Source organism: Nerophis lumbriciformis, linkage group LG25, assembly GCF_033978685.3.
Source record: "Nerophis lumbriciformis linkage group LG25, RoL_Nlum_v2.1, whole genome shotgun sequence".
NCBI classification, from domain to species: Eukaryota; Metazoa; Chordata; class Actinopteri; order Syngnathiformes; family Syngnathidae; genus Nerophis; species Nerophis lumbriciformis.
Window position 1 is genome coordinate 9,501,794 of NC_084572.2, and position 26,452 is coordinate 9,528,245.

The 26,452-nt window shown below is 44.5% G+C and overlaps 2 protein-coding genes across 3 annotated transcripts; one reads left to right on the forward strand and one right to left on the reverse strand.

The window, feature by feature from the left end:
* The first annotated feature begins 406 nt into the window (after nt 1-406).
* On the forward strand, nt 407-9,144 carry metap2a (methionyl aminopeptidase 2a). Its single transcript, XM_061983666.1, has 11 exons — nt 407-651; nt 1,193-1,273; nt 1,337-1,399; nt 1,468-1,570; nt 1,631-1,792; nt 4,024-4,205; nt 4,278-4,372; nt 4,440-4,536; nt 8,178-8,281; nt 8,350-8,465; nt 8,533-9,144. The coding sequence occupies exons 1-11, from the start codon at nt 492-494 to the stop codon at nt 8,783-8,785; spliced, it is 1,416 nt and encodes a 471-aa protein (XP_061839650.1). The 5' UTR covers nt 407-491; the 3' UTR covers nt 8,786-9,144.
* A 30-nt stretch (nt 9,145-9,174) lies between these two features.
* Nucleotides 9,175-25,547, reverse strand: usp44 (ubiquitin specific peptidase 44). 2 transcript variants are annotated; one of them, XM_061983660.1, is made up of 6 exons: nt 25,416-25,547; nt 10,668-12,337; nt 10,397-10,595; nt 10,192-10,300; nt 9,894-10,132; nt 9,175-9,822 (listed from the first exon to the last, which is right to left on the reverse strand). In XM_061983660.1, exons 2-6 carry the CDS (start codon nt 12,186-12,188, stop codon nt 9,698-9,700), a joined length of 2,193 nt encoding a protein of 730 aa, XP_061839644.1. In that variant the 5' UTR covers nt 12,189-12,337; nt 25,416-25,547; the 3' UTR covers nt 9,175-9,697. The 2 variants fall into 2 exon arrangements, with proteins under 2 accessions (XP_061839644.1, XP_061839645.1); XM_061983661.2 differs by lacking the exon at nt 25,416-25,547 and having other exon boundaries at nt 10,668-13,987.
* Between the last annotated feature and the right edge of the window lie 905 nt (nt 25,548-26,452).

The window sequence follows — 26,452 nt, forward strand, 5'->3', positions numbered from 1 at the left end:
TTAACAAACAGGTTGGACGTGTCACGTGATGTGTTTTGAAGGAATCTTCGTTTTTGTCTGGCCCACAAAACAATAAGGGGAGGCAAGCTAACTCTGCCTTTTTATTACCTGATAAATGCATGTGACGTTAAATTGGGAAATTGTTCATTAGAAAAAACAAAAGCTAGAGAGGAAAGGAAAGTTGACAATTTTACCAGCCTGTTTTAAATGCAGCAAGTTGCAAGACTATTTCTGTAAAAGGTTTAACTTTTAATCTTTAGCTTTTATGTCACTATCTGTCAGAAACAATCCAGCCACGTCCTAAGAATACAAGTAAAACAATTGGCAGCCCATTTGACAAAACAATTGTGCCATAAATGCAACGTATCGCTTATCGCCACCTGGTGGTCTATTGCCGCCAACATTACGGGGTTCCCTGAAGGCATCGGCCACGCTGACGTCACCGTTTCCCATCATCCCTTGCGCCTACCCACCCCACCGCGGCTGTCATCATGGCGGCGGTGCTTACCGAGACGTTAGCGGAGCAGAAACAGGCCCAAAAGCTCGAGATGAACGGCGAGGCCGGGGAAGGAGAAGACGCCGCGGACCCAGTGGAGGAGGCGGCGAAAAAGAAGAAGAAGAAGAAAAAGAAGAACAAGTCAGCCGCGAACGGTAAGACGAGTCGGCGTCGTGCTAGCTGGCGAGCAAAGGCAGCTATATTTATCACCAACCCGGAAACGCTGCCTTCGAAATAAAATACATCTAGTTTTGGACTTGTTTAGTTTCACCATTTTAATTACATCTAAGCTATAAGCCTTGTGGAGTCAACTGAACAAACTGACTGTCATTTTAATATGTATTTGTATGTGATCAAGATACCGTATTCTACGTCTTATCTTTAGTTAGACCGGAAGTTATGTTGTTGAGCACTTCAAACTTGACGGTTATCTTGGCGAGCCATGCGGGTTGGATCTCATGTCAGGCGGTTGGAAAGACGTTAGATTGTCTCCTAGAACCCTCACTGAATTGACCAAATACATCGAAGGGCCTGACAAAGACATGGAACAACTTTGTTTAGGGGTGGGTCATTATGTAAGCTTGCGTAACTTGAGTGCGAAGTAAAAAAAAAAACAAGTGTCGGGTGTTTTACGCAGTAAGTAACTGCACTTCCGGTTGCATTTTGCTGACTCCAGTCGGCCTCATGTCTTCGCAGCCGGCGGCCCTGATGGCGACGCCGTGGCCGAGGTGACTAAGGAGTTGGAGAAGCAGGTGATCGAGGAGGATGGCGAGGAAGGTTTGTGTTACATTTCAATGATGTATTTTTAAATGACTTTAACTCATGCCTTTGCACACACAGATGGTGATGATGGAGAAAACACTGCAGGGAAGAAGAAGAAGAAGAAAAAGAAGAAGAAAGGATGTAGGTTGCATCAGAGTAGTTTTTACCAATCAGAGGGGGGGGAAAAAAAACTAATGTTGTGTTTTTAGCCAAAGGCCAGACTGATCCTCCGTCTATACCCATCTGTGAGTTATACCCCAGTGCCGTCTTCCCTATCGGGCAGGAGTGCGAATACCCCGTCTCACAGGACGGGTAAGGACCGAAACACGTTGGCACAAGCGAAGTCTTTTAGCTGAACGTTTGTCCTGGTAGGCGCAGCGCGGCGTGGCGCAGCAGCAACGAGGGCAAGCGGGTGCTGGACAAAGCCAACGAGGAAGTGTGGAACGACTTCCGGCAGGCGGCCGAGGCTCACAGGCAGGTCCGGCAGCACGTGCGCGGCTTCCTGAAACCTGGCTTGACCATGATTGAAATCTGGTGAGGCTTCTCTCGCATAGGACAGTATTTTTCTGACTTTAAGACGCACTTAAAATCCTTTCATTTTCTCAAAAATCGACGGTGTGCCTAATGTACGGAATCATTTTGGTTATGCTTACCGACCGACCTCAAAGCTATTTTATTTTGTACATGGTGTCATGATAAGTGTGACCAGTAGATGGCAGTCACACATAAGAGATACGTGTAGACTGCAATATGATGACAATAAACTACACCAAAACTTTAAATGTTCCATTGAGAATATAGAACATTACACACGGTGCTCAAAAATATGTGAAAATGTTTTAGTACGACTTTGGTAAGCTATGATGCCACACCGTTTGATGGATTGTGGGAGTATTACAGCTACCGTAGTCAACGTATTATTATGGTGTGTTTCTGAGGACTGCGAAATGGCACGCATTAGCCGACATACTACCTGCCGTTTTGTCTCGCAATATGCAAAAGCAACTTTTCTTACCTTCTGGTACCTGCTGATCTGTATTTTGGGATCTGCGTGAGTCCTGAAAATTTGCTCGTGTTGTAATTTGGCCATTGTAGTCCGTGCCAACACCGTAGTCGATAAGCTTCTTCTTTTTCTCTATCTTGTTATGGGACATCCATCCTCCACTGTTGCCATTTCTAATATAAAGTAACGTATTTTTCTGACTATTAAGTCCGCAGGGTGCGACTTATACTCAGGAGCGACTTATGTGTGAAATTATTAACACGTTACCGTAAAATATCAAATATTATTTATCTCATTCACGTAAGAGACTAGACGTATAAGATTTCATGGGATTTAGCGATTAGGAGTGACAGATTGTTTGGTAAACGTATAGCATGTTCTATATGTTATAGTTATTTGAATGACTCTTACCATAATATGTTACGTTAACATACCAGTTGGTTATTTATGCCTCATATAACGTACACTTATTCAGCCTGTTGTTCACTATTCTTTATTTATTTTAAATTGCCTTTCAAATGTCTATTCTTGCTGTTGGCTTTTATCAAATACATTTCCCCAAAAAATGCGACTTATACTCCAGTGCGACTTATATATGTTTTTTTCCTTCTTTATTATGCATTTTCGGCCGGTGCGATTTATACTCCGGGGCGACTTATACTCCGAAAAATACGGTACCTGGCGTTTTGTCTTGCAATATGCAAAAGCAACTTTTCTTACCTTCTGGTACCTGCTGATCTGTATTTTGGGATCTGCATAAGTCCTGAAAATTTGCGCGTGTTGTAATTTGGCCAGTGTAGTCCGTGCCAACACCGTAGTCGATAAGCTTCTTCTTTTTCTCTATCTTCTTGTTATGGGACATTCATCCACCGCTGTTGCCATTTCTAATATAAAGTAGTGTAGCGAAGTGAAGTGAATTATATTTATATAGCACTTTTCTCTAGTGACTCAAAGCGCTTTACCTAGTGAAACCCAATATCTAAGTTACATTTAAACCAGTGTGGGTGGCACTGGGAGCAGGTGGGTAAAGTGTCTTGCCCAAGGACACAACAGCAGTGACTAGGATGGCGGAAGCGGGGTTCGAACCTGCAACCCTCAAGTTGCTGGCACGGCCGCTCTACCAACCGAGTTATACCGCCCCACAAAGTTCTGTGTAAAGTTCTTACTTATATCTGTCAGTAAACTCGCCATGTAAGTACTAAAACATACCGGTATAATGAGTTCACATTATTCACCCAAGAAACTTTAGTTATTAGAGTTCCGGTCGGACGTTTTTTCACGGGACACATTTCTGGCGTTGTTGTTGTTGCACTAGTGAGCCACGGATGAGGAGAAGCTGCTCCGTTATTGACTGAAGTAAAGTCTGAATGTCATTAAAACAGTTAGCGCCATCTTTTGACACTTCCACTCCCGTCCTTGCACGCTACAATAAAGATGACAGGGAGAAGACGCTGTCGAAGGTGAGCCACGTAAACAAAACTGTGCATCCGGAAGCGAATGTCAGAAAGTGACTTGAACATTTTGAGCAAAGAACCACCATTACATGTTATGTAGACCACAAGGAAGTCTTTTACATTTAGAAAAAAAATCATAATATGACCCTTTTAATGCGCCCTATAATCCGGTGCACCTTTTGTATTAGAATTGACCCACTCATCGGCAGTGCGCCTTATAATTTGGTGCGCCCCATGGTCTGAAAAATATAGTATGTGTACCTTTTTTTATGCTATGCATGACATGGCCTCACTTTCCTCCTTGCTAGCGAGCGCTTGGAGGATTGTTCCCGGAAGCTCATCAAGGAGAACAAGCTGAACGCCGGCCTGGCGTTCCCCACCGGCTGCTCCCTCAACCACTGCGCCGCCCACTACACTCCCAACGCCGGCGACACCACCGTCCTGCAGTACGACGACGTCTGCAAGATCGACTTCGGCACGCACATTAACGGTTAGGGAGCGCCGTCAGCGTCAATGACCCGTGTAGACGGGACACGCCCACTACCAACGTGTTTGTCTGCAGGGCGAATCATCGACTGTGCCTTCACCGTTACCTTCAACCCAAAGTACGACAAGCTGCTGGAGGCCGTGAAAGACGCCACCAACACTGGCATCAAAGTACGACCGTGACGCACGCCGCACTTCCTCCGTAGTTTGCCTTTCAATCGTTCTTTTCTTGTCACAGAACGCCGGCATCGACGTGCGCCTGTGTGACGTCGGGGAGGCCATCCAGGAAGTGATGGAGTCCTACGAGGTTGAGCTCGACGGCAAAACATACCAAGGTAAGTTTTCCTACTAACTCGCACATCGAATGTTACCATTAACTAGGGCTGGGCGATATGGCTGAAAACTGTATTTTTCTTGACTATAGAGCGTACTGGTATATAAACCGCACCCACTAAAAAGTTTTTAGGCCCATATTAGTTGCTCCGGACGACTTTAAGCTGCAGATATATACGTTGTTAAAAGAGTTATTTACACATACCGTATTTTTCGGACTTTAAGTCGCACCGGCCGAAAATGCATAATGAAGGAGGAAAAAAACATATATAAGTCGCACTGGAGTATAAGTCGCATTTTTTGGGGAAATGTATTTGATAAAAGCCAACAGCAAGAATAGACATTTGAAAGGCAATTTAAAATAAATAAAGAACAGTGAACAGGCTGAATAAGTGTACGTCAGGGGTGCTCACACTTTTTCTGCAGGCGAGCTACTTTTCAATTGATCAAGTCGTGGGGATCTACCTCATTCATACATATAATTTATATTTACTTATTTATGAAATATATGTTTTTGTTAACAAGTTAAAGGTGTTTAAATATAATGCAAGTACGGTATGTTTAACACATATAGTTAATATTGTTAATAAATTAAAAGTGTTTAATGATAATACAAGTATGTTTAATACATATAGTTAATATTGTTAACAAGTTAAAGGTGTTTAAAGATAATGCAAGCATGTTTAACACATATAGTTAATATTGTTAACAAGTTAAATGTGTTTAATGATAATACAAGCATGTTTAACACATATAGTTAATATTGTTAACAAGTTAAAGGTGTTTAAAGATAATGCAAGCATGTTTAACACAGTTAATATTGTTAACAAGTTAAAGGTGTTTAATGATAATACAAGCATGTTTAACACATATAGTTAATATTGTTAACAAGTTAAAGGTGTTTAAAGATAATACAAGCATGTTTAACACATATAGATTCCTTTCTTTCATGAAGACAAGAATATAAGTTGGTGTATTACCTGATTCTGATGACTTGCATTGATTGGAATCAGACAGTGGTGCTGATAACGTCAGCATTTTCGAATGGAGGAGAAAAAAAGTCCTCCTTTCTGTCCAATACCACATGAAAGTGGTTGGTTTTTGGCATCTTATTTGTCCAGCTTCTGTACTACTTTGTATACACTTTACAAGACATACATTGTCGGCAAACTCCGTAGCTTGCTAGCTTGTGCACGCCAGCTTTCTGAGACTCTTATTTTGTTAGCGCAACTGTGCAGTCGGTCTTTGGAGTTTTGGCGACAGGTACGGCACCAGAGTCTGTTGAAATAAAGTGTTTCTCGCCTTCCAGTTAGTAATTTTAATGAGCTGGCAGCAGCCAGCGTCATCTCAGAAGACCCTCGGGTGCCGTGAATGTCAATCAAGTGACGAAAGTGACGTCATAGTGAAGATTTATGATCGCTCATTTTTAGGACTATTTTTTTAATGCCTGGCTGGTGATCGACTGACACACCCTCCGCGATCGACCGGTAGCTCGCGATCGACATAATGAGCACCCCTGGTGTACGTTATATGAGGCATAAATAACCAACTGGTATGTTAACGTAACATATTATGGTAAGAGTCATTCAAATAACTATAACATATAGAACATGCTATACGTTTACCAAACAATCTGTCACTCCTAATCGCTAAATCCCATGAAATCTTATACGTCTAGTCTCTTACGTGAATGAGCTCAATAATATTATTTGATATTTTACGCTAATGTGTTAATAATTTCACACATAAGTCGCTCCTGAGTATAAGTCGCAAACTATGAAAAAAACTGCGACTTATAGTCCGAAAAATACGGTACACATTTTGTAAATGTTTCCAAACTGTGTCTGCAACAAGGCAGTAAAACGGTTGTTCAAACAAAACTGTAGTCATCGTCATGGACCCACTAGCTGCGGAAGCTAGCTCTCCAATCAGCTAAACAGACTCAATAACTCCACGGTGACGTCTCAGTGAATTTACGAACCTGAAACAATACAAAATTGATGCCATTGTAAATTAGTAATATGAACAGACACTCATAAATGTGTTGGCATAATAAACGATGCTAGCTTCAATACATTACTTACATTCTAAAACTTACAAATGTTGCTTGGAATGATGAATGAAGTATCTTTTCGAGCAGAAACGCCATGGAAAGGCACTTGTACTTCCAGTTGAAAGCTCAGTCTAAACAGAAGGGCACTGCAGCACCTGCAGTGAGCAAACTCGTCCAAAAGATAGAACCATAGCACAAACAATAACTCATATTTTCTTGCTTGTTTTTTTAACTATTTGCATTATGGCCGTCAGCGAAGAAAAATCAATAAATTAGCTGCGCCGTTTTATAAACCGCTTGTTTCAAACCGTAGGAAATAAGCAGTTTATAGTCCGGAATTTTCAGTAGGTGTTTAATATCATCCGATTTTGATAATTATTATTTTTATGACTTGTGACAAATAAGGACCAAAAGAAAAATATATGAAATGTAAACGTATTTCAAATGTAACCTTCCTCTGACTATAATCCCCTGTCAAGGCAGAAAGGAAAGGAAATGTCAACAAGCATGGAAAAGACTCGATGTAAACACAATTCTAAAATCACATTGAACACTTAATAATGAACTCTTACAATGAAGGTGCAAAATTAAATAAGAATTGTCTAATAAAGTGTAACAAAATAGACAAAGTGTGAAAATGTGAACAGAGAAATCCGATAACTATTTTCTGAAGGTTTCGTTCCAGGAAGTTCCAAAATGCTCTAAAGCAGGGGTGTCAAAACTCATTTTCATTGAGGGCCACATCGCAGTAATGGCTGCGTTTTTTAAAATTAACTTACATTATGCATGCGGGTAATAATTAATTGAAATGCATTTGATTATTAGACTTTGTTATGTATGAGTAGCTTTAAAATCATAAATAAAGGAAATTGAACTGTTTTATCTCACAAAATAGTTTTGCAATACAGTATATAATTGGCATGATCACATAATATTAAAGATTAAAATATGCATTTTTTGTTTGTCAAAATTGAAGAAATAAAGTATTTTATTGAAACCCATTTTTCCCAGGCTTTCATGGGCCACATAAAAATGGCGAGCCAGAACTGGCCCCCGGGCCTTGAGTTTGATACCTGTGCTGTAAAGGGTGAGCGCGGCTAAGGTGGTGTGGTATTGGTGACCATGGTTGGGATGAGCGCCTTGCATCATTCAGAGTAAACGCTGGTCTGACTGTGGTTCGTTTTAAAAAAAATCAAAGAAAACTGTCATACCGTCGAGGTGACTTTTCCTGTTTTATCCACAGTTTATACGCTATCTGCTAAAGTCGGAGACTTAGTCATTTTCAATGGGCATTTAGATACCCAAGAGAACCATTTCCCGTGCAAAATAAAAACTTTCATAAAAGGTACACATCATATAGAATAAAATGTAAATAGTAAAAATAAAAAATAGCAATAAAATCTTCAGTCATTTTTAGTTTCTCTCCATGCAGAGAATCGTGTTCATGCTTCGCAACTTTGTTTCTTCTGACGAAGAAAGAAAATCAAGTTTTATCGAACACATTTCTCACTGGCATCGATTACGTGTCTGTAGCGATTTACATTGATATCGTTTTATGGCCCAGCCCTACCATTATGTTTGTTCACACAGTCAAACCCATCCGAAACCTGAACGGTCATTCCATCGGCCAGTACAGGATACACGCCGGCAAGACCGTGCCCATCGTCAAAGGAGGGGAGGCCACGAGAATGGAGGTACGTTTCCACGCCGCCTCTCACCTGGTTTGTGGGTTTCCCACCAAAGATGTCACCTTGGTCTGCAGGAAGGCGAGGTTTACGCCATCGAGACGTTCGGCAGTACCGGCAAAGGCGTGGTCCACGATGACATGGAGTGCTCCCACTACATGAAGAACTTTGACGTGGGCCACGTCCCCATCAGGTCTTCCTTTCCTTCCGCGCAACTTCGAGAACTAGAGGAAATAATGTTAACCTTTTTTTGTGCGCAGGCTCCCGCGGGCGAAGCACCTGCTCAACGTGATCAATGAGAACTTCGGCACGCTGGCCTTCTGCCGCCGCTGGCTGGACCGCCTGGGCGAGAGCAAGTACCTGATGGCCCTGAAGAGCCTGTGCGACCTGGGCATCGTGGACCCCTACCCGCCCCTGTGCGACAACAAGGGCAGCTACACTGCTCAGTTCGAGCACACCATCCTGCTCAGGCCCACTTGCAAGGAGGTGGTGAGCCGGGGAGACGACTATTGAAGCCCCGCCCTGAACCGCCGAACCCGCACGCCGCCGCACCACCGACACACGGAATCTGGAAGTGATCCACTCAGCAGCACGAGGGGTTTCCTGACTTTTCTTCTCTTCAAACAAGCTTTTGAAAAGTTACCTGTTCACTAGTGAACTACTGAAGATGGCGTTTTAGCTCCGCCCCCTTGACCTACGACACCACCCGAGCTTTCAGCACGTCTCTCGGCTCAGAATAATCGATCATGTTGAGCTTGGTGGCTGTTGTCGTGGCAACAGCCTCTCCACACCGTATGTTTGGCTTGTCGCGACAGGATTTGCGCTATCTGCAAATGTTTTTGTAAGAAAAAGATTAAAAACATCTGCCAGAGTGTAAAGCCTCTACTTTGCTCAAGCAGTGACAAAGCAGGTTTTGTAGAAAAATGGAAAAATATTCTCATTTATTGAGGTCATGTTCTCGAAAAAAAAATGAGGTAACAATTTGCATAGAAGGTGATACATCTCTGGAGTAGAAACTGATGGATTATTGTGCTTTGACTTCCCCTCAAAAGGAAACCCGGTCGAGTATTTTTGTACAAGATCCTCCAGTATGGAGGTAAATTTTACTCAGACGTGCGTCTAATTTCATAATTTCAATACACCATCACCTGCGTGGCGGGAGAAGAAAAAGCTACAGGTGGTATCAAAGTCGCCAAAACGGCCTTTGAGTGGTAAGAAACATTCGTCCGGTATAAAAATAGATGATCTGGGTGGAAAAGGGCACTTACACCTGCGAGCGTCATGAATCCAAAAGGCAGGCGTTGAGGTTTTTGTCCTGACAGGAAGTGAATGCTGGCCTGCGTACAAAGTCTCTGAGCAGGACTGGACCTGGTCGTCCTGCTACATCTCTTTAAAATACAACTTTGTCACATAAAAATACACAAGTCACAGCGGCCGGTCTTTGACCTGAGTAACCCTGCGGGTGTAGAAGAGGATGTAGGCCTGGGCCCGGCACACCTCGTCCACAGAACACACGTTCATCTTGGAGTCGTTGCAGTGAACCCAGAAGCCTGCGGGAGGGAAAGCCGTGACAGTTGGTGAGTACGCCCGCGCTCCACCACGCCAACAACTCCTTGCTCACCTCCGGCGCTGTTGTAGCAGTACGCCGTGTAGTGACCCGATCCGAAGCCTTTCCCATGATGCATTACCACGGCGGAGAGCTCGTACAGGAAGTGCTTGGCGTTTGGCGAGCCTGCCGTGGGGCTCTGCGGGCTGACGCCTTTCGGGGCGGGCTCTGTGCAGGAGTACAGCTCCATGTCGAGAAGCTGGTCGAAAGTGACGTGGACTCCGATCTTCTCCCGGTGGTTCCGCCCAGACCACCTGAAGGGCGCAGAAGGTCAGCTCCTGCTGGTTCCGTGGGACATGAGGTCTTGTCTTACCTGAAGCGTTTGAGGTGCAGCCGCAGCACCTGAGGCAGCTTGTGGACCATCAGCCGTTTTTGGGCTTCAGTGAGGAGGACCGCTTTGGACGACGAGCGTCTACGTGCAGCTGTGAACCAGAAGAAGTTCGTTTTTGATCCTCATCGGGACTTGCTTTGGTTCTTAAAGTGTTGGAAGAGATTAGCCAAGATGGCGTCCTACTCACCGTTGCATTGATCGCAGGCGTAGATGTTTCCCTCCAGCGCTTCAGTCTCAGTGAACTTGGCCAACATTTCTGTCAGGTGACAGGACGCCTGTGCGGCCGACTCCCGGCTGTTGCTATGGTAGCGCTCGGGGAACTCCAGGGACAGATCCCAGAAAGGCTCCACCGTGTTGGAGCGATGGTCGCAGGCCAGACATGTGACCTGTCACACATCCACAGTCACAACAAATATGAGGACGGACATTTTGGAGAAGCGATGGTCAGGTGGGCGTACCTGGCTGAGCAGCTGTCCGTGGAAGATGGTGTTGACCACGCTGAGCACCTGCTTGATGAGCCGTTTTTGCGTGTGGGGGACGTCAGTGGTGGGCGTGTGCTTGCCTGTGCTCTCCAGCTCCTGCTGCACCTTGTCCAGGAGCTCGCACAAAAACTCCTGAGCGTCCTGCTGGGCGTAGCCCCGGAAGGCGGGGATGAGCTGCCACACGGAGTGCAGCATGGCGAAGGGCGACACCAGCGCCCACTTGCCGGACCACATGACCTGGAACAGCGTGTGCAGCTCGTGGCAGAGGGAAATGTACTTGGAGCTGGGCTCTTTGGGTTGGATCAGCTCCATGCTGCGGCCCCGCGAGGCCCCCCCGCTGAGCCCTGACCCCGAGCTGGTGTGGTATCCCTTTCTGTGGGCTAGGGGCGAGGTCTTGCCCGTCAACTGGCCGTGGACAGCGGAGGCCAGCAGCTCCAGAGCCTGGGTGAGGTCCAGGCGCAGGAAACACTCCCTGAAGACGTGCAGGTGGCTCAGCACTTGCAGGATGGAGTTCATGTAACACGTGTTGCCCAGGTTCCTCAGACCCGTCACGCCGGGCGTGACCGTGGGGCGCCGTTTGAAGGGGGAGCCGCCCTGTTTGCCGCTCTGCTTTCGGCGGGGGGTTGCGGGTAAAGACTTGCGCTTAGAGCTGGTGCTGGAAGAAGAGCAATTCTTGGACTTGGCTGACGACTGGATCTTTTTCACACTTTTCTTGGGGGCGGGAGTAGCGGGCGTTCGACGACTTGGCCTGCGGGCGGGAGGCGAGGGTGCGGACGCTTTAGTCTTTTTGGGCGTGGGGAGTGACCGCAGCTTCTTCACCGCAACATCGGGAACTCTCTGAGTCCTTCGACGCAAGCGGCGACTCTTCCTCTGAGGGGCGTTCTCCAGCTCCTCCTGTAGCTGCCTTTTAAGGGCCCGCCTCCTCTCCCTCGCTGCCCTTTTCTGCTCCTCCTCCTCCTCTCTCAGCCTCTCCTCCTCCTGCCTCGTTTTCCCACAGTCAGTCAAGCCAAACCAGAAGCGGAATACACGCCCCATGAGGGCCCGGCGCCGGTGCCAGAGGGCAGTAAACATGCGGTCTTCATCCCTGAGCTGCAGCTCCTGAGCGCCGCAGGGCATCGGGGCGTCGGGCGCGGCGCTGGTGGAGCGGAGGATGCGCCCGCTGCGAGTGGTGACCTCGTAGCGCTGGCTCTGGATGGCGCTGAGGGTGCTACGCAGCAGCTTGAGGTCGCCCGTGGTGTTGTCGTTGAGGACGTAGTCGTCGCACAAGTAGCAAAAGACGTAGAGTTCGTTCACCTCCATGGCGAGCGGGTGGCGCTGCTGCTTGAAGTGCTGCAAGGCGTGCTCCTCGATGTAGCGCCCGCACGCCACGTGGGCGCAACCCAGGCAGGCCCAGATGGACTCGGTGGTGTTGCAGTCCACACAGTGCCACTTCTGCGGGTTGAGGATGGAGTGGTCCGGGGCGAGCCGCAGCCGCCCCACGTGCTTGCACCGGTCCATCACACCGGCCTGCCCGCCAAGATGGCCGGCCGGTGTGCGCGCGTGTCCGTCACTCAATGACCCTCGGTGCGGCCGGGCGCGGAGAAGTCGCCGTATCGTGTTGGCTTCATATCACCATGGCAACCATGGTGCGTGGGGCATGTTGAGGTCTACACAAACACACAAGTCAACACAACTTCCTGTCCACACAATTAAACGCAACTTTGCTTTAAACAAACGCTCCGTGGTCGTTACACATGGTCACCGATGGCGTCCTATTGGCTTTCAAACAAGCGTCACTATTAAGGACTCCTATTTTAAGACCGTGGCACACTTCCAGAAGCCCGATAAACACGAGCACATGGAATGTTGCCAGGCACCTTCACTCTGCAGCCTGCAGAGATTATTGCACGGAAAAAAGAACCAAGGAGAGAAACTCAAGAAGGATCCTCAAGAGAGGCGAGTCCTTGTGTGTTTTTTGCCGCTGGTTGGATCTCCACAGCGGTCACTTTCACGCTTGATTGTTCAACTGTGTTCGCGTTGTTTTCATCACCACTGATGATGCAGAACACATGTCCTACTTTATCTAGATCAGTGGTTCTCAAACTTTTACAGAACACTTAGCTCTCCAAGTACCACCATAATGACCAACATTAAAATACAGTAGCGTATTAAAAACTAGGCAGAGGTTTTATTTAACAAGAATATTTCATATTTTTGGCCACAAACATTAAACACAGTTTGAACAGTAACAGTGTTTTTGAATAGACGCAAATAAAACACTGTACTTAAATAATGAATCAAATAAGTACCTCGGAGTCTTGTTCACGAGTGAGGGAAGAGTGGATCGTGAGATCGACATCGGTGCGGCGTCTTCAGTAATGCGGACGCTGCATCGATCCGTTGTGGTGAAGAAGGAGCTGAGCCGGAAAGCAAAGCTCTCAATTTACCGGTCGATCTACGTTCCCATCCTCACCTATGGTCATGAGCTTTGGGTTATGACCGAATCACGGGTACAAGTGGCCAGAATGGAGGTTTCTCCACCAGGTGGCAGGGCTCTACCTTAGAGATAAGGTGAGAAGCTCAAAGTAAAGCCGCTGTTCCTCCACATGGAGAGGAGCCAGATGAGGTGGTTCGGGCATCTGGTCAGGATGCCACCCGAACGCCTCCCTTGGGAGGTGTTTAGGGCACGTCCGACCGGTAGGAGGCCACGGGGAAGACCCAGGACACGTTGGGAATACTATCTCTCCCGGCTGGCCTGCAAACGCCTCGGGATCCCCCGGGAGGAGCTGGACAAAGTGGCTGGGGAGAGGGAAGTCTGGGCTTCCCCGCTTAGGCTGCTGCCCCCGCGACCCGACCTCGGATAAGCGGAAGAAGATGGATGGATCTTTGGCATACCACAATTTGACTTTTCTGATCTAGAATATTGACATTTTCCGATTGGACAAGCACCTGCCACACAGTTTTGCAGAGGTTTACTCGCCAAACCTCTGCAAAAAAGGTTTGGCGAGTAAAAGGTTCATCGTAATCCCTACAATAACAAGTTATAGATTTATCTGTGAGTCTGCCATATATTTTTTTAATTGATCGATTTTACGACTCACAAATCAAGTCCGGGCAGTCATGTTTCATACCTGCCAACTTTTGAAATCAGAAAAACCTAGTAGCCAAGGTCCAGGGGCCACAGGCCCCGGTAGGTCCAGGACAAAGTCCTGGTGGGGGGTTCCTTCGCCCCCCGACGCAAAATGATTATTAGCATTCAGACAAGTTAAAATGTTGCTAAAACCATCACTTTTCTATCAGTCACAGTGACTTTTCAAAACAAAAATATTACAGCAAAAATCATATGGGTTGATTGACATGTTTATTCTGTAAGCTAACTTCAATAGTTTGAAATTATTTTGACAGTTAATACCAGTTATCCTGTCAACCTTTCACAAGACTTCAATTTGTTAATTGAAAGTATAAACAGTATAAACAACTTTTACAGTAAACAAATGGTAAAACAGTACTAAACAATTCCATTAAAAAAAAATTGGTGTCATTATTAACTTTCTGTCCAAGATTGTATAATCTACTACCTTGTTCAATTGTAAAAAATATTCTGTGCCTAAAATTCACATTTCTATCACAATTATCATACTGTAAACATGGTAAGCTAATTTCATTCAAATTAATAGTCCTGTCAATAGCATGGAATTACAATTCAAATGTAGTTTTTTTGTAAGCCTTTCAAAAGAATTCAAAATATGGAAAAATTAATGAAAATTAATTTAAGCCATCAGACACTTGAAAAGTGGCACATCACATCTCTAATGTAATCATTTTAACTTTTCAACAGAAATAGCACTGCAAAAATATTAAGGACATACTTCTGTATTTTGGTAGTTATGCTGTCAACATTTAACAAGATTTCTTCAACTTGGACTTGAAAGCATAAATAGTATAAACACTTTTAACAGTATAACAGTACCAAACAACTCCAATAGATAACATTGGTGTCATTACCTTTTTGTTTGCTCAATTATTGCCTCCGTAAATAAAACTTCGGCATTTATCACATCCAAAGAATCTGTTTGGGCGACGAAAAACGTTGAAAGTTTTCCACTTGTATCGCTAGCAACGGCATTAGACTTGTGTTTTTTTGTCCCAACGTGGTCTTTTACATCGCTAATTCCTCCGTGTCCGATCAAAAAATCTTGTCTGCACAAGGTGCAATTCGCGTAGTTTTCACCCTTTTTGGAACGGATAATTATTCCCGGATAGGCTTTTGAATATTCTTCACGGAATGACTGCAGTTTTCTTTTCGGTTTAAGACCCGTATGCGATTTTTCTCCGGCTGATTCCATGATCGTTCGCTCGTTTGGAAACAATGGCCTCGTGCTTGGCAGCGGTGCTATAAATAGCCTCGCGCATGGCATTCGGAATGGCTCGATAGGAAGTTACGGGAAGCAGTGTCGATTGTCATTGTTGTTACGCGATTTCGTGAATAAAACTTAAAAAAAAAAAAGTTTTTTTAAATGAATGAAAAAACGTATTTTTTATCACTGCAACCGTAACCCGGAATAGGTTGATGAAAACCGTACTAATTACGGGAAAACCGGAGTAGTTGGCAGGTATGATGTTTACTCAAATTTTCTGTCACTTCCAACCCCAATTTCATAAATCTAATGAGCCAACACCACAACTCATAACTGAAACATTGATTGATTGATCCCTAAATACTAAGGGTGTAACGGTACGAGTATTTGTATTGAACCTTTTCGGTACAGGGGGTTCGGTGCGGAACGGAGGTGCACCGAACGGGTTTCCACACGGACATATTAAGTAGCGCACCGCACGTCGTGTAAACAATGCACACCGAGGCACAACACACGACATGGTAGCAGCGACCGGGCTACTACAACATGCAAAAGCCAGAGCTGGAAGACCCTCCTGCCTCGTTAAGATCTCCCATTTGGGAACACTTCGGCTTTGCGGCACTTTGGCTTTGCGGTGCGATACAACAATGGAGGACGAGAGGCGGACAAAGCAAAAGCGGTTTGCCGACATTGTTCAGCAGCAGTAGGGTAAGCTTCTGGCAACACGCCAAACATGCTAACCCATTTGAAGCGGCAAGTGAACATCGCTTCAACGAAGAGAAAGACGAGCGTGGTGCAAACACAGCTCCCCACCGCATTCAAGCAGCCTCTCCTCGGCGAGTCAGGCAGGGCTAAAGCAAGAACAAATGTTTTTATAGCAGCAGATTTAAGACCATATTGCATTAAAAACTAGATCTGGACCCTCTTCTATGGTGGCAGAACAATGAGCCCACATATCCTCTTACTGCCAAGTTAGCCAGGCACTACCTCGCCATACCTGCTAGCTCCGTGCCCAGTATTTTCCACAGCTGGAGACATTCTAACTGCAATCAGGCCTGCTCTTTCTGCAGATAATGTGGATAAACTGATTTCTCTGGCAAAAAACATGAAGATTGAGTGAAAGTCACCAGGGTTAAAGGCTGGGGGAAAAAAAAAAGTTAATCTGAGGCTGAGTTGACTTGAAACTGTTTAATGTTGCATTTTTTTATATGTAGAAGACAAGTTTTGTCATTTTATTTAATCTGAGCAACAACTTGAAGCAGTTTAATGTTGCACTTTGTGTAGAAATGTTGCACTTTATATGTAGAAAGGTTTTGTTCAGAAACCAATTCTGAGCCTTATCTTATTTAGTTTTTATTTTATATATGTTGACCACATGAACCCTGGCAGTGGACCCTGTGTGTATGTGTATGTTACTGTTGCTGTTGCACTCATCAGCCGAGTGGTGGCTCACATCCATCACACACACACAGCTATTTCTATTTTTGGGCAGAATTATTATAGTGTTCCCATTGTCAAAAGGATAAAGACATTGTTTACAAATTTGGTAAATAAATAACCAGAAAATGTATATTTTGTTGCTTTCTTACTGTACCTAAAATGAACCGAACCGTGACCTCTAAACCGAGGTACGTACCGAACCAAGATTTTTGTGTACCGTTACACCCTTACTAAATACCGGTATACCGCACAGCCCTACAGGGAAGTTATTTTACATTTTACACACACATACCATCAATAAAATAAAATAAAAAGGCTGGCAAAGTAGAGCAACTTTTGGATGCTTTTATGCAAGTTTCAACCCTCAAGCGTCTTATAATCTGGTTTGATGACACAGTATAAAGCCACACCTGTTTAATCACTAACCTTTAACCAGGGACCGCGGATGGAAAAACATTCATTGGGAAATAGATAGCTAAGAACTAGGGCTGGGCGATATATCGATATATCGCGGGTTTGTCTCTGATATAGAAAATGGCTATATGGTGATATTGGAGTATACGTTCTCACACAGTTGCTTTTAGCTGTGGGCATTACACTACAGGCTCTTCTCACTCTTTCTGGTCTCTCCTTCTCACAGAGACGTAAAACAAGCGCACCTTCTTACATACGCCGCATACTGTTGCGCGTGCAACGTCATACGCCGTCGCCGAGCAGAGAGGTAGCAGCATGGCTAAAGTTAGCTGTGGTGCTAGTGGTAATACGAAAGAAAGAAGGTGCGAATCTGGTAACAAATGAAGGAATAATTAATCCTCAAGAAAACAGCACAGGGTCCATCGTCTGGTGGTGGTTTGGCTTCAAGTGGGAATATGTTGAACAGACAGCCGTAATTTGTCAAGTGTGGGGCAAAAGCGTTGCTACAAAAAGTAGCATTACTGCTAATATGTAGCATCATTTGAAAAGTCACCTGCTAGAGAATGAAGAGTGCTCACTCCGCATGTCAACATCTCCGTTCGGTGTCACACGCCCACATCATCAAAATGCCGAGGCAAACATTTCCAGATCAACACCGTATGAAAAAAATAGTGATTTTTTTAGTTGTGATTTCCTTCTCTGCATGAAAGTTTAAAAGTAGCATATATTAATGCAGTATGAAGAAGAATGTTTTAATGTAGACACATAGAATCATCATACTGCTGTGATTATATGCATTATGTGTTCATTCAAGGCTAAGGCAAAATATCGAGATATATATCGTGTATCGCGATATGGCCTAAAAATATCGAGATATTAAAAAAGGCCATATCGCCCAGCCTAGCGCCAAGTAAAGAAGACTAAACAGAGTTTCCGAGGGAACAAAGCTAGATGGCTACAGTTGGAGGACAAACTCAAATAGTGAGTTGTTGAACAGAGAGCAGCAAGTAGAAGTGTCAGTACAATCACTATTTGTTTTTTTGACATTCCCTTTAGCGCAGCTCCATCTAATGGATGCATAACGTAACCCCAGCCTCTACTGTAGCGTCTATTCTATGTGCCTTATACAGTATATGAACAAAGTTTTAAAATAGGCTATTCATTGAAGGTGCGTCCTATAGTGCGAAAATACGGTAAGTATTAGGGGTGTGGGAAAAAATCGATTCGAATTCGAATCGCGATTCTCATGTTGTGCGATTCAGAATCAATTCTCATTTTTTTAAATCGATTTTTTATTTATTTAAAAATATATTTTTTTTATTTTTATTAATCAATCCAACAAAACAATACACAGCAATACCATAACAATGCAATCCAATTCCAACACCAAACCCGATCCAGCAACACTCAGAACTGCAATAAACACAGCAATTGAGGACACACAAACACGACACAGAACAAACCAAAAGTAGTGAAACAAAAATGAATATTATCAACAACAGTATCAATATTAGTTACAATTTCAACATAGCAGTGATTAAAAATCCCTCTTTGACATTATCATTAGACATTTATAAAAAATAATAATAAAAAAGAACAATAGTGTCACAGTGGCTTACACTTGCATCGCATCTCATAAGCTTGACAACACACCGTGTCCAAAATTTTCACAAAGATAAAATAAGTCATATTTTTGGTTCATTTATATGGCGTCACATTAGTGCCAAAAATCCGAGCGCATAAAAACTGTTATCGCGCGCTGATTCTCCACTTCGTGCGTGCGCGCGACACCCTTTTGCGCGCGCGTGGTGCCTTTCTGCGCGCGCGTGGTGCCTTTCTGCGCGCGCGCGACGCCTTTCTGCGCGCTCTCTGTGTACTCCTGGCATCTCTCCTCGCGCTGTCATGTTTCTTTTTGGCACTTTGGGGGCGGGTATGCTTAGACGGCCCCTTCTTTCTGATTGGCTGTGAGCATTTTTCATATGACCAATCATTCTCCAGTGTAGCAACGTTGTTGCCATCTTACCTCGGACATCTAGCCTCAATCATCACATTTTGTATTACCCTGTATTGTGTTTATGTGGTATGAAATAACCATCAGCGCGCGACATTTTTTATCCACTTCTTCCTCCGTAAATCTTGATACATATTGACGATGACCCGCCCTGCTATACTTCTGATTGGCTCTGAGCATTTTTCGCCTGACCAATCAGAAAGAAGGGGCCGTCTAAGCATACCCGCCCCCAAAGTGCCAAAAAGAAACATGACAGCGCGAGGAGAGATGCCAGGAGTACACAGAGAGCGTGCAGAAAGGCGTCGCACGCGCGCACAGAAATGCACCGCACGCGCGCAAAAAGGCACCACGCGCGCGCAAAAGGATGTCGCGCGTGCGCACGAAGTGGAGAATCAGCGCGCGATAACAGTTTTTATGCGCTCGGATTTTTGGCACTAATGTGACGCCATACATTTAATAGTTAAAACAAATTTAAAATATTGCAATCAGTTGATAAAACATTGTCCTTTACAATTATAAAAGCTTTTTACAAAAACCTACTACTCCGCTTGCATGTCAGCAGACTGCTGACATGCTGAAATCCTATGTATTGAATGAATAGAGAATCCTTTTGAATCGGGAAAAAAAATCATTTTTTAATCGAGAATCGTGTTGAATTGGAAAAAAATAATAATTTTGAATCGAATCGTGACCCCAAGAATCGATATTGAATCGAATCATGGGACACTCAGTGTTTCCCACACATTCATTTATTTGTGGCGGCCCGCCACGAAAGAATTACGTCCGCCACAAATGGATTTTTCGGCTTTTGACTCGCTCGACCGCTCATAAAAGCAATGGGACTCTGTCTGTGAATGGAGCTTGTAGTTACAACTCCGGTGCAGTAGGTGGCGGTAGCCTACTATGCATTGTAACTCCGCCAAAATCTTCTGGTGGGCCAGAAGAAGAAGAAGAAGAAGAAGAGGGACGGACGGACGGGATCAAAATACGAGGATAATATAGGTTATAGGTAGATAGGTTATAGCTGCATCGCTCGCGGCTCGTCATATATTTAACATTAATCCGCGATTTCACCGAGCGTTTCACTGACGGTGTGGTGGCCGGGGCAGACGCACGTAGTAACAGTCACGTGTTAATAGTGATGGGTCCGGCAACACCGATGCATCGGCGCATGCGTCGAGCTCATAAAGCAAAACCCTGTGTCGGTGCGCGTACCGCTTTTAGAAAGTCACGTGACCGATCATGACCGATACGCGAACCGTGTCGCCTCCTCTGTGCCCTGTGAGCGGGTCTTTTCTACAGCCGGAGAAATAACTAAGAGAAAGCGTCTAAAATTGAATAAGTTGGAAAAACGTTTTTTTTTTGTAATAAAAATGTGTAAAAAAAAAACAAAAAAATGTCCAGGTCCACAAGCATCCTCATTCACAACACGTTCTCTTAGATTTCCATGTTATGATACATGTTCACATTTTTTATTGACTGCATCTAAAAAAGATAAAAATATATTTTTATTTAAATGAAGATATGAAATAATCCTAAATGAAATACAATGACTTGGTTTATATTATTGTATATACTAGGTCATAAAATCAGTGTCAGTTGAGTCGGTCCATAGGTTGCCTGTAGGGATTTTTAATATCCAGCAGATGTCAGTATTTAGTGACACAGTATTCGACACAGTATCAATACAGTTTTGCAATGTGTCAAAAACGCTTCATGAAGCCTCATCAACCCATCACTACCTGTTACCATACCGACGAGCTAACGTGTCCAGGTTATAACCCTGTTGTCAATAAACACACGTGGAGACGGTGCTTCAGATACTGCATTAATACTGAAGCTAAATTGTCCACTGTCCACTGCAGCATGTGAATGCAATGAAAAGAATAAAATCTGAGCCAACCAGCTGTTAAAATGTTGTCCAGGTTAATGTTTTGGCCATTAAAGGCCCTTCATTTCAAGATTTCAACTGTGATCGGGCTTTAAACAGGTGGCTGACCTGTTCAGATGGGTGTAACTGCTACTGGTCAAATAATGTGAAATAGCATTTAATTTTACATGTATGCAATGCCATTTAAATGTAATTATAGATAATAATAATAATAATAATAATAATAATAATAATAATAATAATAATAATAAATACTTTGTAGTGTTGTAAATAGTCAACGGGAAGGATTTTAGTAAGATATAAGCCATGAGCACTACGCAGCCAGAATAAATCCTAGGCAGGACAAGTAAAAATATTGGGGCAAGTAGATTTGAGAAGTCGGGCAGGTAGAAAAAAACCTTAACGTTGAACCCTGCATGTGTTGAGCTGCTGCCGCTTAAGGTTAGACGGCACTGTACATAGCTCGTTAGTAATAAATTCTAATGTTGGATGTTCACTCCTTCATACAGATGATGTATGCACTAATTAAAGGGGCAGAGCTTTAAGAGACATTTTAGCTTTTATATTTTTTGTAAGAACCATAATTAATAAATATATTTCAGTGAATAACTAATTGTTCAAATCTGTATATAAATATGTACATAAAGTGTTGTAATTATATTCCAACTCCGCGTTCTTTTTGGTCATTGCCGCTGCCGCCGCCGCCACCCCCACCACCACAAATAGATGCCTGTCCTGTGGGAAACACTGGACACCCAAAGATTCACAGCCCTCGTAAATATTCATTGATCCCCAAAAACCGGTATACCGCACAGCCCTACAGGAAAGTTATTTTACATTTCAGTAAAATAAAAAAAAGGCTGGCAAAGTAGAGCAACTTTTGGATGCTTTTATGCAAGTTTCAACCCTCAAGCGTCTTATAATCTGGTTTGATGACACAGTAGTGATGGGTCCGTCAACACCGATGCATCAGCGCATGCATCGAGCTCATAGAGCGAAACCCTGTGTCGGTGCGCGTACCGCTTTTAGAAAGTCACGTGACCGATCATGAGCTGTTTTGGTCACGTGACCGATACGCGAACTGTGTCGCACTCCCGCCTCTTCTGTGCCCTGTGAGCGGGTCTTTTCTACAGCCGGAGAAATAATAACTAAGAAGAGACGACTGAAGTGCTGATATCAACCAAACCTAACCCCCCCCCGTCCTCTATATCCCATACCCCGGATTGTAAATAATGTAAATAATTCAATGTATATACTCTGATGATTAACTTGTGTGATGACTGTATTATGATGTTAGTATATATCTGTATCATTAATCAATTTAAGTGGACCCCGACTTAAACAAGTTGAAAAACTTATTGGGGTGTTACCATTTAGTGGTCAATTGTACGGAATATGTACTTCACTGTGCAACCGACTAATAAAAGTCTCAATCAATCAATGAAAGAAATCGTCTAAAATTGAATACGTTGGAAAAACTGTTTTTTTTAAATAAAAATGTGTGAAAAATTAATTTAAAAAAATCCCAGTCCACAAGCATCCTCATTCACAACACATTCTCTTAGATTTCCATGTTATGATACATGTTCACATTTTTTATTGACTGCATCTAAAAAAGATAAAAATATATTTTTATTTAAATGAAGATATGAAATAATCCTAAATGAAATACAATGACTTGGTTTATATTATTGTATATACTAGGTCATAAAATCAGTGTCAGTTGTCGGTCCATAGGTTGCCTGTAGGGATTTTTAATGTCCAGCAGATGTCAGTATTTAGTGACAGTATTCGACACAGTATCAATACAGTTTTGCAATGTGTCAAAAACGCTTCATGAAGCCTCATCAACCCATCACTACCTGTTACCATACCGACGAGCTAACGTGTCCAGGTTATAACCCTGTTGTCAATAAACACATGTGGAGACGGTGCTTCAGATACTCCATTAATACTGAAGCTAAATTGTCCACTGTCCACTACAGCATGTGAATGCAATGAAAAGAATAAAATCTGAGCCAACCAGCTGTTAAAATGCTGTCCAGGTTAATGTTTTGGCCATTAAAGGCCCTTCATTTCAAGATTTCAACTGTGATCGGGCTTTAAACAGGTGGCTGACCTGTTCAGATGGGTGTAACTGCTACTGGTCAAATAATGTGAAATAGCATTTAATTTTACATGTATGCAATGCCATTTATATGTAATTATAGATAATAATAATAATAATAAATACTTTGTAGTGTTGTAAATAGTCAACGGGAAGGATTTTAGTAAGATATAAGCCATGAGCACTACGCAGCCAGAAAAAATCCTAGGCAGGACATGTAAAAATATTGGGGCAAGTAGATTTGAGAAGTCGGGCAAGTAGAAAAAAACCTTAACGTTGAACCCTGCATGTGTTGAGCTGCTGCCGCTTAAGGTTAGACGACACTGTACATAGAGCGCTTCTGCTCGTTAGTAATAAATTCTAATGTTGGATGTTCACTCCTTCACACAGATGATGTATGCACTAATTAAAGGGGCAGAGCTTTAAGAGACATTTTAGCTTTTATATTTTATAAGATATATTTTTTGTAAGAACCATAATTAATAAATATATTTCAGTGAATAACTAATTGTTCAAATCTGTATATAAATATGTACATATAGTGTTGTAATTATATTCCAACTCCGCGTTCTTCTTGGTCATCGCCGCCGCTGCCGCCGCCACCGCCACCCCCACCACCACAAATAGATGCCTGTCCTGTGGGAAACACTGGACACTAGAGATGCGCGGATAGGCAATTATTTCATCCGCAACCGCATCAGAAAGTCGTCAACCATCCGCCATCCACCCGATGTAACATTTGATCAGAACCGCACCCGCCCGTTGTTATACATCTAATATAGACGATGCAAGGCATTAGTGAGGTTATAAAGCTTTTGCCTGTTAAAGAAAGGAGACTGATACAATGCAGCACAGACATTCGCGTGCCACGCTGTCACGGCCCAGACGCACACCAGTGCGCAATCATATGGGAGCCGCGCTGAGCGCACCTCCAAGCGCGTCTCGCTGCCGGCGACGGCCGGGTATGGGCCCGACGCTCCAGCGCCATCCATTTTCAGGGCTAGTTGATTCGGCAGGTGGGTTGTTACACACTCCTTAGCGGGTTCCGACTTCCATGGCCACCGTCCTGCTGTCTATATCAACTGCGCGCGGAGTGACCCCTGTTACGCGCCCCCGGCAACATGGGTGGCGGGCAGGTAAGCTGCGCGGGCGGAGCGCGCGGAGTGACCCCTGTTACGAGCCCCCGGCCACGGGGGTGGCGGGCAGGTAAGCTGCTTACCTGCTGCGCGTGACGCCGGCCGCGGCGAAGGAGGACGAGGCGGGGTGTCGGTGCGGTGGGCGCGGTGGTGACCCTGGACGTGCGTCGGGCCCTTCTCGCGGATCGCCTCAGCTACGGCTCCCGTTGGGGCCCTCTCGGGGGAAGGGGCCTCGGTCCCGGACCCCGGCGAGGCGTCCCTTCTCCGCTCCGTAAAAGTGTCCATCTCTTTTTTTTTTTTCTTCTGTTGTGGCATATGCTGCAGGTGCCTGCTCGTTTTAACTATGTATATATATTTCCAAATTGGTTTAACTGCCACCCGCCTGAATCTATTTAAAATCTTTTTTTTTTTATTTCAACCGCCCGACCCGACCCGACGATAAAATCTAATTTCATCCGCCCGATCCGCGGATAATCCGCGGACTCCGCGGTTGTGCCCGCAAACCGCGCATCTCTACTGGACACCCAAAGATTCACAGCCCTTGTAAATATTGATTGATCGCCTAAATACCGGTATACCGCACAGCCCTACAGGAAAGTTATTTTACATTTCAGTAAAATAAAAAAAAAGGCTGGCACAGTAGAGCAACTTTTGGATGCTTTTATGCAAGTTTCAACCCTCAAGCGTCTTATAATCTGGTTTGATGACACAGTATAAAGCCACACCTGTTTAATCACTAACCTTTAACCGGGCACCGCAGATGGAAAAACACTCATTGGGAAATAGATAGCTAAGAACTATAAACTCAATTAAAACACTAAACGGATCTGAAAGGCTGCAGCCTGGCAAGGAGTCAACAACTTTGCTTGTGTTCTCCAGTTAAAAATCAACAAGTTCGCGCCACCCGCCTTGCAGCTGCGGACTCTATGGGCGCCACAGTTCCTCACAAAGCGCCTTTGGCACGTCCTTCGCCCGCAGGGTGCGCGACACATCAGCCCTCAAACACCGCACAGACGTCAGGCTAAAGCGGCTTTTTAGCACACGCAAACTCGGCTAAAGCTAAACGCACAGCTGTTATGAGCACACACGCTACGTCAACCGGAATAAACGCTGCCGCAAAAACATCCTAAACGTGCTCCGAACACAAGCCAAACACATCAAACTATGCAGTTTGCGGGTGTTTATGTTGCGGAAATTACTCCACCAAGTTGCTAACATGCTAAGCTAACCCGCTAGCATGCTAGGCTAGCACTTAAACAAGTTGTGACGTTGGCGGGGGGGGGAGCCGCCGCCGCAGCTCCGGTTGAGCTACGGCGGCGAGCGGGTCGGTGTTTGCGGACACGACGACCACGGAGTGACGCACGTTTAGGTGTGAAGAAGCGACATACCGAAGCTCTGCCTTCGCGGTGCTCACTGTCCTCTCCTCACTGGTGCCGCCATCTTGTCGCGTGCTTCTGGGGGGCTCGTGCGCGTCCGCGAGACGTCACGTTGTTGTTGTTGTTGTTGTTTTGTTGTTGACGTGAACGTTTCCGACGATGTCGTAATCACATGTTGATAAACATATGTAATAGGAATATGTATCGAATAACTCATGTGAGAATCATAAAGCGAACGACTGAAATAATTTTCCTGATTAAAAGCGTTTATTAGGCACCGCGTGGTGAATTTATATAAATACATAAAGTACTAATAAATTAAATAGTATTGTTTCCCTTTGAAGTTGGTCTTTTAACGAACTTTACACCGCAGCGCATTAAGGAGAATTAGACGCGGTGTCGTTTGTGAACACTAGAGGGGAGTGTTGCGCAAGTGTTTGCTCAGGCAAAATTTGAAAAGGAATTTCAATCAATCAATCATCCATCCATCCATCCATTTTCTACCGCTTATTCCCTTTTGGGGTCGCGGGGGGCGCTGGAGCCTATCTCAGCTACAATCGGGCGGAAGGCGGGGTACACCCTGGACAAGTCGCCACCTCATCGCAGGGCCAACACAGATAGACAGACAACATTCACACTCACATCCACACACTAGGGCCAATTTAGTGTTTCCAATCAACCTATCCCCAGGTGCATGTCTTTGGAGGTGGGAGGAAGCCGGAGTACCCGGAGAGAACCCACGCAGTCACGGGGAGAACATGCAAACTCCACACAGAAAGATCCCGAGCCTGGGATCACAAGTGTCTCAAAGGGCTGCACAAGCCACAACGACATCCTCGGTACAAAGCCCACATAAGGGCAAGGAAAAACTCACCCCAGTGGGACGTGCATGTGAATGACTATGAGAAACCTTGGAGAGGACCGCATATGTGGGTAACCCCCCCCGCCCCCCTCTAGGGGAGACCGAATGCAATGGATGTCGAGTGGGTCTGACATAATATTGTGAGAGTCCAGTCCATAGTGGATCCAACATAATAGTAAGAGTCCAG

What these genes read in the sequence shown, in the direction of transcription:
- metap2a (XM_061983666.1), top strand. Translation starts at nt 492, where the DNA reads ATGGCGGCGGTGCTTACCGAGACGTTAGCGGAGCAGAAACAGGCCCAA. An exon ending in GAACAAGTCAGCCGCGAACG is followed by an intron (nt 652 to 1,192) that starts GTAAGACGAGTC and finishes ATGTCTTCGCAG; the next exon opens with CCGGCGGCCCTGATGGCGAC. An exon ending in CGACGGCAAAACATACCAAG is followed by an intron (nt 4,537 to 8,177) that starts GTAAGTTTTCCT and finishes TTGTTCACACAG; the next exon opens with TCAAACCCATCCGAAACCTG.
- usp44 (XM_061983660.1), bottom strand. Translation starts at nt 12,188, where the DNA reads ATGGACCGGTGCAAGCACGTGGGGCGGCTGCGGCTCGCCCCGGACCAC. An exon ending in ACGGACAGCTGCTCAGCCAG is followed by an intron (nt 10,596 to 10,667) that starts GTACGCCCACCT and finishes GATGTGTGACAG; the next exon opens with GTCACATGTCTGGCCTGCGA. An exon ending in CTGCACCTCAAACGCTTCAG is followed by an intron (nt 10,133 to 10,191) that starts GTAAGACAAGAC and finishes TGCGCCCTTCAG; the next exon opens with GTGGTCTGGGCGGAACCACC.